At 44.6% G+C, this 13,713-nt stretch overlaps 1 protein-coding gene across 2 annotated transcripts in view; it reads right to left on the reverse strand.

Moving 5' to 3' along the window:
* LOC133062037 (adhesion G protein-coupled receptor E1-like) overlaps positions 1–13,713 on the reverse strand; it is a 78,081-nt gene that overhangs the window by 28,413 nt on the left and 35,955 nt on the right. For both annotated transcript variants that reach the window (XM_061150539.1, XM_061150538.1), the window contains exons 18-26: positions 12,667–12,813; positions 10,557–10,712; positions 10,321–10,440; positions 8,531–8,677; positions 7,559–7,714; positions 7,312–7,431; positions 5,549–5,695; positions 2,293–2,442; positions 615–761 (exon numbers count right to left, since the gene is read on the reverse strand). In XM_061150539.1, coding sequence (XP_061006522.1) covers positions 615–761; positions 2,293–2,442; positions 5,549–5,695; positions 7,312–7,431; positions 7,559–7,714; positions 8,531–8,677; positions 10,321–10,440; positions 10,557–10,712; positions 12,667–12,813 — 1,290 coding nt within the window. The remainder of the gene's footprint in view (positions 1–614; positions 762–2,292; positions 2,443–5,548; positions 5,696–7,311; positions 7,432–7,558; positions 7,715–8,530; positions 8,678–10,320; positions 10,441–10,556; positions 10,713–12,666; positions 12,814–13,713) is intronic.

Consider the following 13,713-nt stretch of genomic DNA (forward strand, 5'->3'; position numbering starts at 1 on the left):
AGCAAAAAGACTACAAAATTCTTTACACAGCACACAAGTCCTATAGAAGCTGACCTCTGCCCACATCCTCAGATGAAATAAATGCCATTTTCCCATGCCCTCCTCACTTTGCATTAGCCTCAGGGCCTTTGCACATGCTATCATTTGGAGCACCATGAACTCTACTCTTAATCTAGATAATCCACACTCTTTCTTTAAGTTTCTGTTTAAATGGCACTTCACAGAGCATATTAAATATCCTACTACACAATGCACAACAAAGTGCACTGCAATTTTTCAATTGTCACACTCATTGTGGTTATTAAATAATTATGCATGTGCTCCCTTCCCTAGACTATAAGCTCCATGAGGGTAGCTATCATGTCTATCATATCCAGGATTAAATCCTCAGGACCTAGTGAAGGGGACTGTTGAATTTATTAATTAGCAGATGCTCCAAAAATAATTTATCAAATGAGTGATTAATAAATGAACAAATAAACAGAAAATAAGAGACTATGTAGATAAAGTAAAAAAAAAAAAAAAAAGAGGAGAATCCAGAGAATGAGAAAAAGTGAGAATTCTACAAAGCAAGACACAGATTCCATTGCCAAGATATGTAAGGAGATTATTACTTTGGCAGCTGAAGTTGCCGTGTTTCCAGGAGTCATCTGGATTGGGTTGAAAACCTACAATGCAGCCACAGCTGTAAGAGCCCGGGGTGTTGGTACAGACAGAATTTGGGCCGCATCGTGAGGGATCCTGAAGGCACTCATCAATATCTGCAAAAAACTCCAAGATATCAAGCAGTGCAGAGAAGTAAGGAGATACTGGCACCTGTCAAGGCCCTCATCGACATCTGTGGAGTAGAGACCAAGCCAACAAAAATCACTCTTTCCCTTTCAAAGCAGAGGGAGCACATGTGCTCAATTCTTCAGTTCGACTCTTTGCAACCCTGTGGACTGTAGCCCACCAGGCTCCTCTGTCCACGGGATTCTCTAGGGAAGAAGGCTGGAGTGGGTTGCCATGTTCTCCTCCAGGGGATCTTCCCCACCCAGGGATGGAACCCATGTCACCTGCACCTCCTCCTGCATTGCAGGCAGATTCTTTACCACTGAGCCACCAGGGAAGCCCCTCAAAGCAAAGAGTTCTTGCTAAAACATAACAGCCCAACCAGGGACTACATTTCCCAGAATCCTCTGCAGCTAGATGGATCATATGACTAGCTTTCATTTATGAGATGTGAAGGAGTATGACATGTAACTTCTGGGCCAAGGGGTTAAGAAGTCGCTGTACCTTTTTGCTTTTTCCCCCACCACTGACTGTAACTAGGAATTTCTTTTTTAAATCTTTTGGCCACACACACATGGCCTATGGGACCTTAGTCCCCTAACCAAGGGTGGAACTTGCAGTCCTTGCATTGGGAGCATGGAGTCTTAACCACTGGACCACCAGAGAAGCCCCTGGAACCAGGAATTCTAATGTCTTAAGGGATAGACGAACCAAGAGATACAAAGAGACTGGTTCCCTATATCACTCCATGGAGGAAATTTGCCCCTCGGCCAAGTATATCTGTACTGAACTGGTGTGAGAGTAAGAAATTTCTATTGTGTTGAGCTAGTGGTTCTCAACTGAGGGACCTTGGGCAATATCTGGAGAAATTTTTAGTGGTCACTTGGATCCAATGGGTAAAGACCAAAGACCCTGCCAAATATCCTATAATGCACAGGTCAGCATCCCCAACATACAACAAAGAGCTATCCAGCCCCTAAAGTCAATAGTACCAAAGTTGAGGAACCCTGGCCGTATAACCAATGTCCCTCTGAGGGTTTCTGAGCCAGCTGCCATGCTCTGAGGAAGCCCAAGCAGCCATGAGGAAAAGTCCATAAGGAAAATGAAGGGCCAGCTGAACTCCCAGCCAGAGGCCAATGCCAACTACCAGTCACGTAAGCAAGGTTATTTTGGACCTGCCAACCATGCTAGGGCCCCCAGAAAACCATATGGTCAACCCACAGAATCATGGGCAAAGACAAATGACTGGGGACTTCCCTGGTGGTCCAGTAGTTAAGAATCCATCTTCCAAAACAGGGGACACGGGTTCAATCCTTGGTTGGGGAACTAAGATTTCAAACGCCATGGAGCAACTAAGCCTGCATGCCCCAATGAAAGAGCCCATGTGCCACGACAAGACCCAAAGCAGCCAAATAAAGAAATACTCTTTTTAAAAGAACAAATGACTGTTGTGATAAGTCACCATGCTTCAGGGTAGCTTGACACCCACTGGGAAGTCCCCAGAATGGCTGGAAGAGTTACCTGCACACTTGAAGGCCTCAGGTTTTTCAGGGCTCCACACACCAGGTGAAAAGAACCCCGGCAAGCAGGAGCAACTGTATTTTCCTGGGATGTTGGTGCAGATAGAACTGGGACCACAAAGAGTTGAGTTCCTGGAACATTCATCCACATCTAAGTGGAAAATCAAAATGCAGAAGAATGATGAGAGTACAGTAGCAGTTCACAGTCCCATCACTGACTAAAGCCAATCGGTTTCCCTGACTCCTTCAGGCTCACCTTCTTAAACATATTTGTGTCACTACGAACAGAAAGCATTTAGAGACATGTGTGTGACCCATGCAAATTTTCTGATGAGGATCCCCCACAGCTCTGGACAAAATCCACACTTCTCATTAGAACATGTAAGACCCTGAGAGTCTGTTGCCAGCTGAGCTCATCTTTCCTTTTCTTTTTTTTCTAAGATTTTTTTATGTGGACCAAGGCTTCCCTGGTGAGTCAGTGGTAAAGAATCTGCTTGCCAAAGCAGGACACATGAGTTCGATCCTTCAGTCCAGAAGAAACCCTGGAGAAGAAAATGGCAAACCAACCCCGTATTCTTGCCTGGATAATCCCATGGATAGAGGAGTCTACAGTCCATGGGGTTGCAAAAGAATCAGACATGACTTAGCAACCAAACGACATTATTTTAAAGTTTTTACTGAATTTGTTACAATATTGCTTCTGTTTTATATTTTTGGATTTTGGCTGTGAAGCAAGTGGGATCTTAACTCCCCAGCCAGGGGTCAAACCTGTATCCACTGCACTGGAAGGAGAAATCTTAGCCACTGGACTGCCAGGGAAGTCTCTCATATTTTGCTTCTAATGCCTTCATAATTCATGATTCAAATTCATCGATTACCTGTAGGTCCGTGAGGCTCATTCTCTCTCACCTGTGTTCCCTCAGCCTCAAATCTGTCACTCCCCTCTTTTGTTAATGAATTTCAATTCCTTTCCAAGGAATCACTATATCCAAGTGGAGGGGTAGAGAGCATGGATGTCATGAGTTCAAAGCCTAGCTCTGACCCTTATAATCTGTGTCTTACTGGATGTTATTGAGTGAATTATGTCTCCCCAAAATTCATTAAGTTGAAGCCCTCCTCTCCCCCAGTGGGATGGCATTTGGATGTGGAAAACAATTAGGTTTAGAGGAGATCTTGGGTGTGGAACTCTTATGATGGGATGAATGCCCTAAAAAGAAGAGGAAGAGGGGCTTTCCTGATGGCCCAGTGGTTAAGAATCTGCCCTGCAATGCAGGGGATGCAGGCCCAGTGACTGGTCAGGGAGTTAATATCCCACGTGCCATGGAGCAGCTAAGCCCCCACACCACAACTACAGAGCATGTGTGCCACAACGAAAGGGTCCGTGAATCACAAGGAAGACCATGAGTGCCGCAATTAAGACACAGCACAGCCAAGTAAATAAATGCAACCATGTGTGAAAAAGAAATACCTGTTATATTTTTGAAAAAAAGAGGCAAAACACAAGAGCTAGCTCTCTCTCTGCCATGTGAGGACACAGCAAGAATGCAGCTGTGTACAAGGCAGGAAGCGAGCTCTCTCCAGAACCCTACCATACTGATACTTCATCTTGGACCTCCAGCCTCCAAAACTGTGAGATAATAAATCTCTGTTGGTGAAGCCCCCACCCCCAGTCTAGGGTACCTTGTTATGGCAGTCTGAGCTAATACACTGGATAAGAAAATTCATCTCTCTGTGTCTCTGTTTCCTCATCTTTGAAATGAAAGCAATAATAGAACCCACCCAACTGAGTTGTTCAGAGGATCAAATAAGATGATGAGATCAAACCAGTCAATCTTAAAGGAAATCAACCCTCAATATTCATTGGAAGGGCTGATGCTGAAACTGAAGCTCCAATACTTTGGCCACCTGATGTGAAAGGCCATCTAATCGGAAAAGACCCTGACGCTGGGAAAGATTGAGGGCATAAGAAGGGGGCGACAGAGGACGAGATGGTTGGATGGCATCACCAACTCAATGGACATGAGCTTGAGCAAACTACGGGACATAGTGAAAAACAGGGAAGCCTGGCGTGCTGCAGTTCACAAAGAGACAGACATGACTTAGTGACTGAACAACAATAAGTATCTTTAAATACACAGAATGGAATCTGGGACAGAGCAAATATTATAGACATATTCACTAGCTAACATAAAAAATGCACTGCAAACGTGTTGCGCTTTTTTTGTGGCAGGCAATGAGGAAAATCTTTTATAGGCATCCACTTCATGAAAGCTCACAGCAGCCCTATGAATTGCAAACTAATGTTTCCATTTTTTCAGAGGAGAAAACTGAGGCTTCAAAACTGTGTGAAATCACATATCTTGTGAAAAGCACAACTGCTATTTATATCCAGGTTCTGTCTGGCTCTGGTATTTTTACATGACAGCTTTCCAAACTGTCTTGAGTCTCAGAGACTGGGAATTTGGGAATTAAATTGATATCTGTCCTGCACAAGCCCACCCTGAGTTGCTAGCGGTTGCAACCTGATTCAGAGGGAGAAGGGCACGGTGGTTGGTGTATGAAGTCACACAGGGAAGAGGTGAATCTTAACTCTCTTATTTCCTCTCTATTTGACCTTGGTGATTTCATCACAGTGGAGGCTGTTTCCTCATCTGTAAGATGGGTATAAAATACCATAGTACCATCAGTTTGTTGGGAGGACTGAACGAACACATGTTTGGAAGAGCTTAGTGTCTTGACTGGGATCCTGCCTCCAGACCACTGCACCTACTGTTTCCTCTTCCTGGAACACCCTTCCCCAGATACCCAGCATCTCACTCCCTCAGGTCTTATATCAAAAATCAACTTCTTAGCATGACCTCTCCCTACCATTCTATTAAAACTACAACGTCACCCTCATGTATACCCTATTCACCTTTCCTTGAACTATCCCTGACACACAAGATTTTCCTGCATGCATTTTGTTGTTACCTTCCTCTCCCCACATTTCATGATAAGTTCCAGGAGAACAAGTAATTTTTACCTGTGTTACTCACTACTGTATCCTTCATCCCTAGAATAATGCTTGGCATATAGTAGGTGCTCAAGAAGTATTTGTAGAATGAATGCGTGAATGAATGAGTGACTATTGGCTTCAGCTCTACGGACAAGGGCTTTGGACTCAGCTGAGACCCACTTCAACTTCTCCCCCACCACTGCTGTCTTTGCAAACAGATTGGACTTGATTCTTCACTTACCTTCACTTGCCCTTCACTTACCTTCACATGTTTCTCCTGGTCCCTGGAAATTCTTCTTTCCACTTCTGGATTCATATCCTGTGTTGCAGACACAAGAGTAGTTTCCAAGACTGTTGTGGCAAGTCGAATGCTCTGGGCAGCTTCTGGGATTGGCACATTCATCCACATCTGGTGAGTAGAAATTAAAACCCAGGTCAAAGAAGGAGAAGTGGTGAAGATGGGACACTACTCCCCTTGACCCTCCCCAATTTCCCCTTCTCCCTAACCTCACTTTAAGTTAGGCATGGTCATGAGAATACATTCTGGCCAACTGTATGCACACAAAAGGTGACAAATAGTTTCAAACCATAATGATCATAGATTGTAGAAATGACTGTCATGTTTTACTCCTTCCTGTGTCCAACCTTGGTTTGAGGCTTGTGCCATACAATGTGACATTGCCACTCATCTCTCTAATGTGTGGGGTTTGATTCCGCAGCCCATCACTCTAGCTGGCTCTATGACTTGCACTCACCAATAAATAGAGCAGAAGTATCATGGTGGCACTTCCAAACATAGACCTCAAAAAACCTATTTCTACTCATACTTTGGGTCCCTTGCCTTTGTCATTTGAACTCCAGGATAGTAAGGAAAAGACAAAGTGAAAGAGACAAAGATCATCCCAGATGAGCTGCAGATATATGAGGAAGCCCAGTCAAGATTAGCAAAGCTGACACACAGCTGACCACCAACACATGAACCAGCACAGTGGAGACCTAAAAACTGACCAGAGCAGAGCCCAACCTAAACTTCCAACATGTGGAGTTAAGAAATAAAGAAATGGTGGTTGTTTTAGCCACTAACTTCTGGAGTCATTTGTTACTCAGCAGTAGCTAACAGTTACAAATAGATCAAAAGTGTCAGAGATGATTTCAGATATCTCTAACTCCAAGCCAAGGGAATATCACTTGAGGGCTTGATCACTCCATGCCTTGCTTATGGAATCACCCTCCCTTCAGATAATTAATAACGCTGCAGCAGACTCAGGAATTGGAGCCCATATCTCTTGGTGACAGTATTCTAGTTGCAGTGTGCAGAATAGATTTGAGAAAGCAACACTAGAAAAATGGAGAGACTAGTGAGGAGGCCACTGTAATAATGATGAAACTTAAACCAAGGATGGAAAAGAGTGGAGAGATTCAAGACATATTTAGCAGGTAGATTGCCCAAAACACAATGACTGATTTAATATGGAAGGAGAGGGAACATCAAGAATAACTCTCAGGTCTTCATTCAAATGCCTCTCAGGAAAAAATTCTGAATTTTGGATCTGAGCTCTCCACAGGACAGAGTTTATCTCAGTGATACTGATACATGGGACCAGATTATTCTTGGTTGTGGGGAGGCTGTGATGTGCATTGGAGGATGTTTAGCAGGATCTCTAATCTCTACCCAGAGATTAACCAGTTGATTAACACAAACTACCCACCAACATCACCAGAACAGAAAAGCAAAACTATCTCCAGATACTGTCACATCTCCCACCAGTGAGGTATAAATCAGGCTAGAGCTTGAGCCCTGAAGTATTCTCAAGGACTGCCTGAGCCACAGCTTAACTCATAGTAGACACTCAACAGGAGTTTAAGCTCAGCGTCTTCTACTTCATAGCTGTGTATCCTTGGGTTAATGACTTTACCTCTCCGAGCCTCAAGTGGATCATTAGGAACATAATCTCTACCTCATAGGAACATCAGATAAAGTTCTTAATTAACCAAGTAGCTGAAAAAGAAGATCAAGTTCTCTACCTTCACAGATGGAGTTTTTAGAGGTGAATCCAACTTTGCAGCTGCAGTGGTAGCTTCCCAAAGAGTTGGTGCACTCAGAATGCTCAGGGCAGACCCCATGGGAGAGGCATTCATTAATGTCTGAGACGCAGTGGAGGAGAGTGAGCAGACCAAAGATTAGGTGTCTAAGTTTAGCACACCACATACCCACCCAACTCAATAGAAGTTGTCTACCAAAGACCTAAGCCTAAGAGGCCGAGCACATTACCTGTGCAGGTAAAATGACCTGACTTTCCAGGGATCCAATTATTTCCAGTGGGAGACGAGAAACCAGTCAAACAGCTGCACTCATACCTTCCTGGCAGGTTTCTGCAGACTGAGTTAGGACCACAAGGTAGGGGCCTTTGAGAACATTCATCTATATCTGGAGAGAAAGAGAGTCAGAGTTACAGATGTTCCTCATCTTGTGAAATAGTTTGTATTTTCCAAAGATAGTTGAAACAAAGTCATGCCCTTAGTTCAACATCCTTTCTTTGATACTCCTTCCATCAAGCAATGAGGTCTGTATTTCTTCCCCTTGAATCTGAGCATGCTTGTGACTATGGTGGTGGTGACACTGGGTCATAAAAATATCATGCTAAGTCATCACAATATCACACATTTCCACCTAGTTCTCTTCAGATGCCCATGCTGGACTTGGCTGCCATATTGTGAGGAAGCTCAACTAGCCATGAAAAAAACAGCTGTCGTGGAGAAGAACTTAGACCTCCAGCTTACAACTCTGGCAGAGCTGCCAGCCAACAGCCAGCCCTGCCTTCACCTTGTGAGTGAGTCTCTCTCAAACTGGATATTCTAGTCCTCAGTTGAGCCAACACAACTGCTACAATATGGAAGAATGTCAAGCCACCATCTTGAAACTCAGCCCAAATAGCAGATAGCCCAAATAAATAACTGCATTTTGTTTGTTGTCTGATACTCTCACCATTGATAAGAAGTTCCAGTAGAATAAATATTTTTTTTCTGTGTTAATTCTGTATCCTCCATCCTTAGAATAATGCTTGTCATATAGTAGGTGCTTAAGAAGTGTTTGTTGAATGAATGCATGAATGAATCAATTGCTATGGCTTCAACTTTGCATATGAGGGCTTTGAACTCAACTGAGATCCACCTCAACTTCTCCACATCACTTCTATCATTTAAACACATTGGACTTGATTCCCCGGAAGACCCCTGAAAATACCTTCACACGTCTCTCCTGGCCACTGGAAACTTTTCCTTCCACTTCTGGATTGATAACCTGCCTTGCAGACACAAGAGTAGTTTCCAAGACTGTTATGGCAAGTCGAATGCTCTGGGCAACTTTTGGAATTGGCACATTCATCCACATCTGGTAAGTAGAAACAAAAGCCCGGGTCAAGGTACAAGAATCAGTGAGACCAAACACTGCAAACCAGAGATTCACCCCACCTTTCTTCACCAGATGCCCGCCCAATATCCAGACTTTCTCATTCTTCCTAAGTTCCCATGCAATTAGGCATGACATGAGAATCAATTCTGGCTGATTGTATGCAAGCAAAAGGCTGGCATTCGTTTCAAACTGTAATGATTATAGATTGCAGAAGTGGTAGCCATTCTTTACTCCTCCCTGGGTCCGCATCTTGGGATGAGGTTTGTGCTACACGATGTGACCTTACCACTCCTCTCTTTAAGATGTGGACTTTGGGTCAGCAGCCCTTGACTCTAGCTGGCTCTATGACTTGCACTGTCCAAATAAAATGGCAGAAGCAGTGTGCTGCCACTTCGAAACTTAGACCTCAAGAAACCTATTTGTTTCTGCTCGTACACTGGGCCCCTTGCCTCTGCCATGTGAACAAACCCCAGGCTAATAAGAAACATACAAAGTGAAGGAGAGATGGATCATCCCAGATGAGTCCCAGATAGGAAAGACAGCCCAGCCAAGATTGGCAAAGCTGACACACAGCTGACCACAAACACATGAACAAGCCCAGTGGAGACCAGAAGAACTCAGCAGCAGGGTCGAATCTAAGGTGCCAACACAGGGAATCAAGAGATAAACAATTGTGGTTGTTTTAGCCACTAACTTTTGGGGTGATTTTTCACTCAGCAATAACTAATTGCTACAAATAGATCAGAAATGTCAGAGATGACTTCAAATATCTCTAACTTCAAGATGACGTATCCAAGAGGATCACTCCATGCCTTCCTTGGTGAAGCCATCCTCACGATAAATAAATAATAGTGTTCTGCAGACTCAGGAAAGCGGAGCCGTTATCTCTTGGTGAGAGTATTACATACTGGCTGCAGTGCAAATGATAGATTTGAGGGAGCAACATTAGAAACAGTGAGAAGACTGCTGCAATAGTGTTGAAACCTAAAACAAGGATGGAAAAGAGTGGAGAGACTCAAGACACCTTTGCAGGTAGATTGCCCAATGACATGACGAATCATTTAATATGGAAAGGGGGCAAGGATCAAGAATCCCTCTCAGGTCTTATACCTTTTACTGCAAAGTTCGAATATTTGGGTCTGAGATCTCCCTGGGAAAGAGCGTCTCTATCTCAGTACTATTTACATTTGGGGTCAAGCCTTCTTGCTTGAGGACAGGTTATTCTGTGCAATGGAGGATGTCTAGGAAGATCTCTGGTCTCTACCCACCAGTGGACTGTTACACACACCAACCCACCACCACCACCAGTTTGGACAAAAGAGTCTCCAGACGTTGTAAATATCAACCCCGCACCAAGCAGGGCATAAATCAGGCTAGGGACTGAATCCTCCAGTACTCTCAAATACTGCTTGACCCACAGCTTCACTCATAGCACACCCTCAACAAGGGTTCCAATCCATGTTTTTCTGCTTACTAGCTGTGCATCCTTGAGCTAGTCACTTTACCTTTCTGGGCCTTATTTGGATCATTCCTATAATGAAGATCAAAATCTCTAGCTCATAGAATCATCAAATAAAGTTCTTAATTCATTGAGTAGCTAAAAGAGATCCGGTTCTCTGTACCTTCACAGATGGAGTTTTTAGAGGTGAATCCAACTTTGCAGCTGCAACGGTAGCTTCCCAAAGAGTTGGTGCACTCAGAATGCTCAGGGCAGACCCCACGGGAGAGGCATTCATTAATGTCTGAGGAGCAGTGGAGGAGAGTGAGCAGATCAACGATTAGGTGTCTAAGTTTAGCACAGCATGTACTCAACTCAATACGAGTAGTCTACAAACGCCTGAGAGCCTGAGCTCATTACCTTTACAGGTGAAATTTCCCGGCTTTCCAGGGATCCAGTTATTTCCGGTGGGAGAAGAGAAACCAGTCAGACAGCTGCACTCATACTTTCCTGGCAGGTTTCTGCAGACTGAGTTAGGACCACAAGGTGGGGGCTTTTGAGAACATTCATCTATATCTGGAGAGAGAGTCGCAGTTACAGATGTTCTTCAAATACAGCTGGGATCTTCCAAAGATGGTTGAAACAATGTCTTCTATTCCATATGCCCTTAACTCAATGTCTTTTCTTGGGTGCTTATTCCATCAAGCAGGGTCTATATTCCCTCCTCTGGAATCTGAGCATGTTTGTGACTAGGCAGTGCTGACACTTGGGAATAGAATGACTGTGCTAAGTCATAAAAATCTCACACACTTTCTTTTTTTTTCATTTATTTTTATTAGTTGGCGCCTAATTACGTTACAATATTGTAGTGGGTTTTGTCACACATTGACATGGATCAGCCATGGATTTACATGTATTCCCCATCCCGAACCCCTCTCCCACCTCCCTCTCTACCCGATCCCTCTGGGTCTTCCCAGTGCACCAAGCCCGAACACTTGTCTCAGGCATCCAACCTGGGCTGGTGATCTGTTTCACCATAGATAATATACATGTTTCTATGCTGTTCTCTCAAAACATCCCACCCTCACCTTCTCCCACAGGGTTCAAAAGTCTGTTCTGTACATCTGTGTCTCTTTTTCTGTTTTGCATATAGGGTTATCGTTACCATCTTTCTAAATTCCATATATATGTGTTAGTATGCTGCAATGTTCTTTATCTTTCTGGCTTACTTCACTCTGTATAATGGGCTCCAGTTTCATCAATCTCATTAGAACTGATTCAAACGAATTCTTTTTAATGGCTGAGTAATATTCCATGGTGTATATGTACCACAGCTTCCTTATCCATTCGTCTGCTGATGGGCATCTAGGTTGCTTCCATGTCCTGGCTATTATAAACAGTGCTGCAATGAACATTGGGGTGCACGTGTCTCTTTCAAATCTGGTTTCCTCAGTGTATATGCCCAGGAGTAGGATTCCTGGGTCATATGGCAGTACCATTTCCAGTTTTTAAAGAAATCTCCACACTGTTTTCCACAGTGGTTGTACTAGTTTGCATTCCCACCAACAGTGTAAGAGGGTTCCCTTTTCTTCACACCCTCTCCAGCATTTATTGCTTGTAGACTTTTGGATAGCAGCCATCCTGACTGGCATGTAATGGTACCTCATTGTGGTTTTGATTTGCATTTCTCTGATAATGAGTGATGTTGAGCATCGTTTCATGTGTTTGTTAGCCATCTCTATGTCTTCCTTGGAGAAATGTCTGTTTAGTTCTTTGGCCCATTTTTTGATTGGGTCATTTATTTTTCTGGAATTGAGCTGCAGGAGTTGCTTGTATATTTTTGAGATTAATTTGTCTGTTGCTTCGTTTGCTATTATTTTCTCCCAATCTGAGGGCTGGCTTTTCACCTTGCTTATAGTTTCCTTTGTTATGCAAAAGCTTTTAAGTTTCATTGGGTCCCCACACACTTTCACCTTGTTCTTTTGGAATGCTCATGGTTGACTCAGCCACCATACTGTGAGGAAGCTCAAAGAGCCATGATCAAACAGCCCGTGTGGAGAACAACTAAGACCTCCAGCCCACAGCTTCATTCAGCACCAGATTCTCCTTGTGAGAGATCCTCCTTTAAATTGGATCTTCTAGCCCCCAGTTGAACCAGCTCAAGTGACACTTTGTGGAACAAAGTCAAGTCATCCTCACCAAAGTCAGCCCGAATAGCAGATGCATTCATGTATGTTGCTTATTATCTCTTTCTCCCCACCGTCACCAAGAAGTTTCAGGAGAACAAACATTTTTGCCTGTGTTACTCACTGCAGTATCCTCCATCCCTCAAAGAGTGCTTTTCTATATAGTAGGTGCTCAAGAAGTGTTTGTTGAAAGAATGCATGAACGAATGAGTGACTTTTGGCTTCAGTTCTGCAGACAAGACTTTGAACTCAGCTGAGACCTACCTCAACTTCAAACTCTTCCTCCAGCACTGCTGTCTTTCCAAACAGATTGGACATGATTCCCAGAAGACCCCTGCACCTACCTTGACACGTCTCCCCTGGCCCCTGGAAACTCTTCTTTCCACTTCTGGATACATATCCTGGGTTGCAGACGCAAGAGTAGCTTCCCAGACTGTTATGGCAAGTCGAATGCTCTGGGCAACTTTTGGAATTGGCACATTCATTCACATCTAGTAAGTAGAAAAAAAAGCCTGGGTCACGGTTGAAGAAGCAGTGAGGAGGAGGAGCCAAGATGGCAGAGGAGTAGGACGGGGAGACCACTTTCTCTCCTACAAATTCTTCAGAAGAATAACTGAATGCAGAGCAAACTTCACAAAACAACTTCTGATCGCTAGCTGAGGTCATCAGGCGCCCAGAAAAGCAGCCCATTGTCTTTGAAAGGAGGTAGGACAAAATATAAAGGATAAAAAGTGAGCCAAAAGAGCTAAGGACGGAGATCCATCCCAGGAAGGGAGTCTTATAATAGAGGACGTTTCCAGACACCGGGAAACCCTCGCACTGGCGGGCCTGGGGGAAGTGTTTGAATCTCGGAGGGCAACCTGACTGGGAGGGAAACAATAAATAAAACCCACAGATTACGTGCCTAAAAGCAACTCCCAGCAGAAAAGTACCCCAGACACCCGCATCCACCACCAGCAAGTGGGGGCGGCATGGAGAGGAGCGGGTGACATTGCTTGGGGTAGGTTCCGGGCCTGAGTGCCCTGAGGACAATCGGAGGGAGCTTTTGTGAGTTGCCAACTTGAACTGTGGGAGAGCAAAAGAGAGAGAGAAAATTAACCGGCCGGAACACACTGCCGACCGTTAGCAGAACAAAGGGACCGAGAAAGTCCAGAGAAGAGCTCGCAGGCTGTGGACCGGCCCAGACCCGCTGGAGGCAGGAGGCAGGGGGGAGGGGAAGAGGGCAGGCTTGGCCCCGGACCGCATGCCCTGCCGCACTGCAAACAGGCCTCCAGTTTCTAATCAGAGACCTCCTGAGTTTCTGGATGGTTGACATCCGCCGGGAGGGTCGCTGCGAGACACAGGGCGCAGGCACCCGACCGGCGCGGGCGGGGACTGGGGCTGGGGACGCG

Source organism: Dama dama, chromosome 9, assembly GCF_033118175.1.
Source record: "Dama dama isolate Ldn47 chromosome 9, ASM3311817v1, whole genome shotgun sequence".
NCBI classification, from domain to species: domain Eukaryota; kingdom Metazoa; phylum Chordata; class Mammalia; order Artiodactyla; family Cervidae; genus Dama; species Dama dama.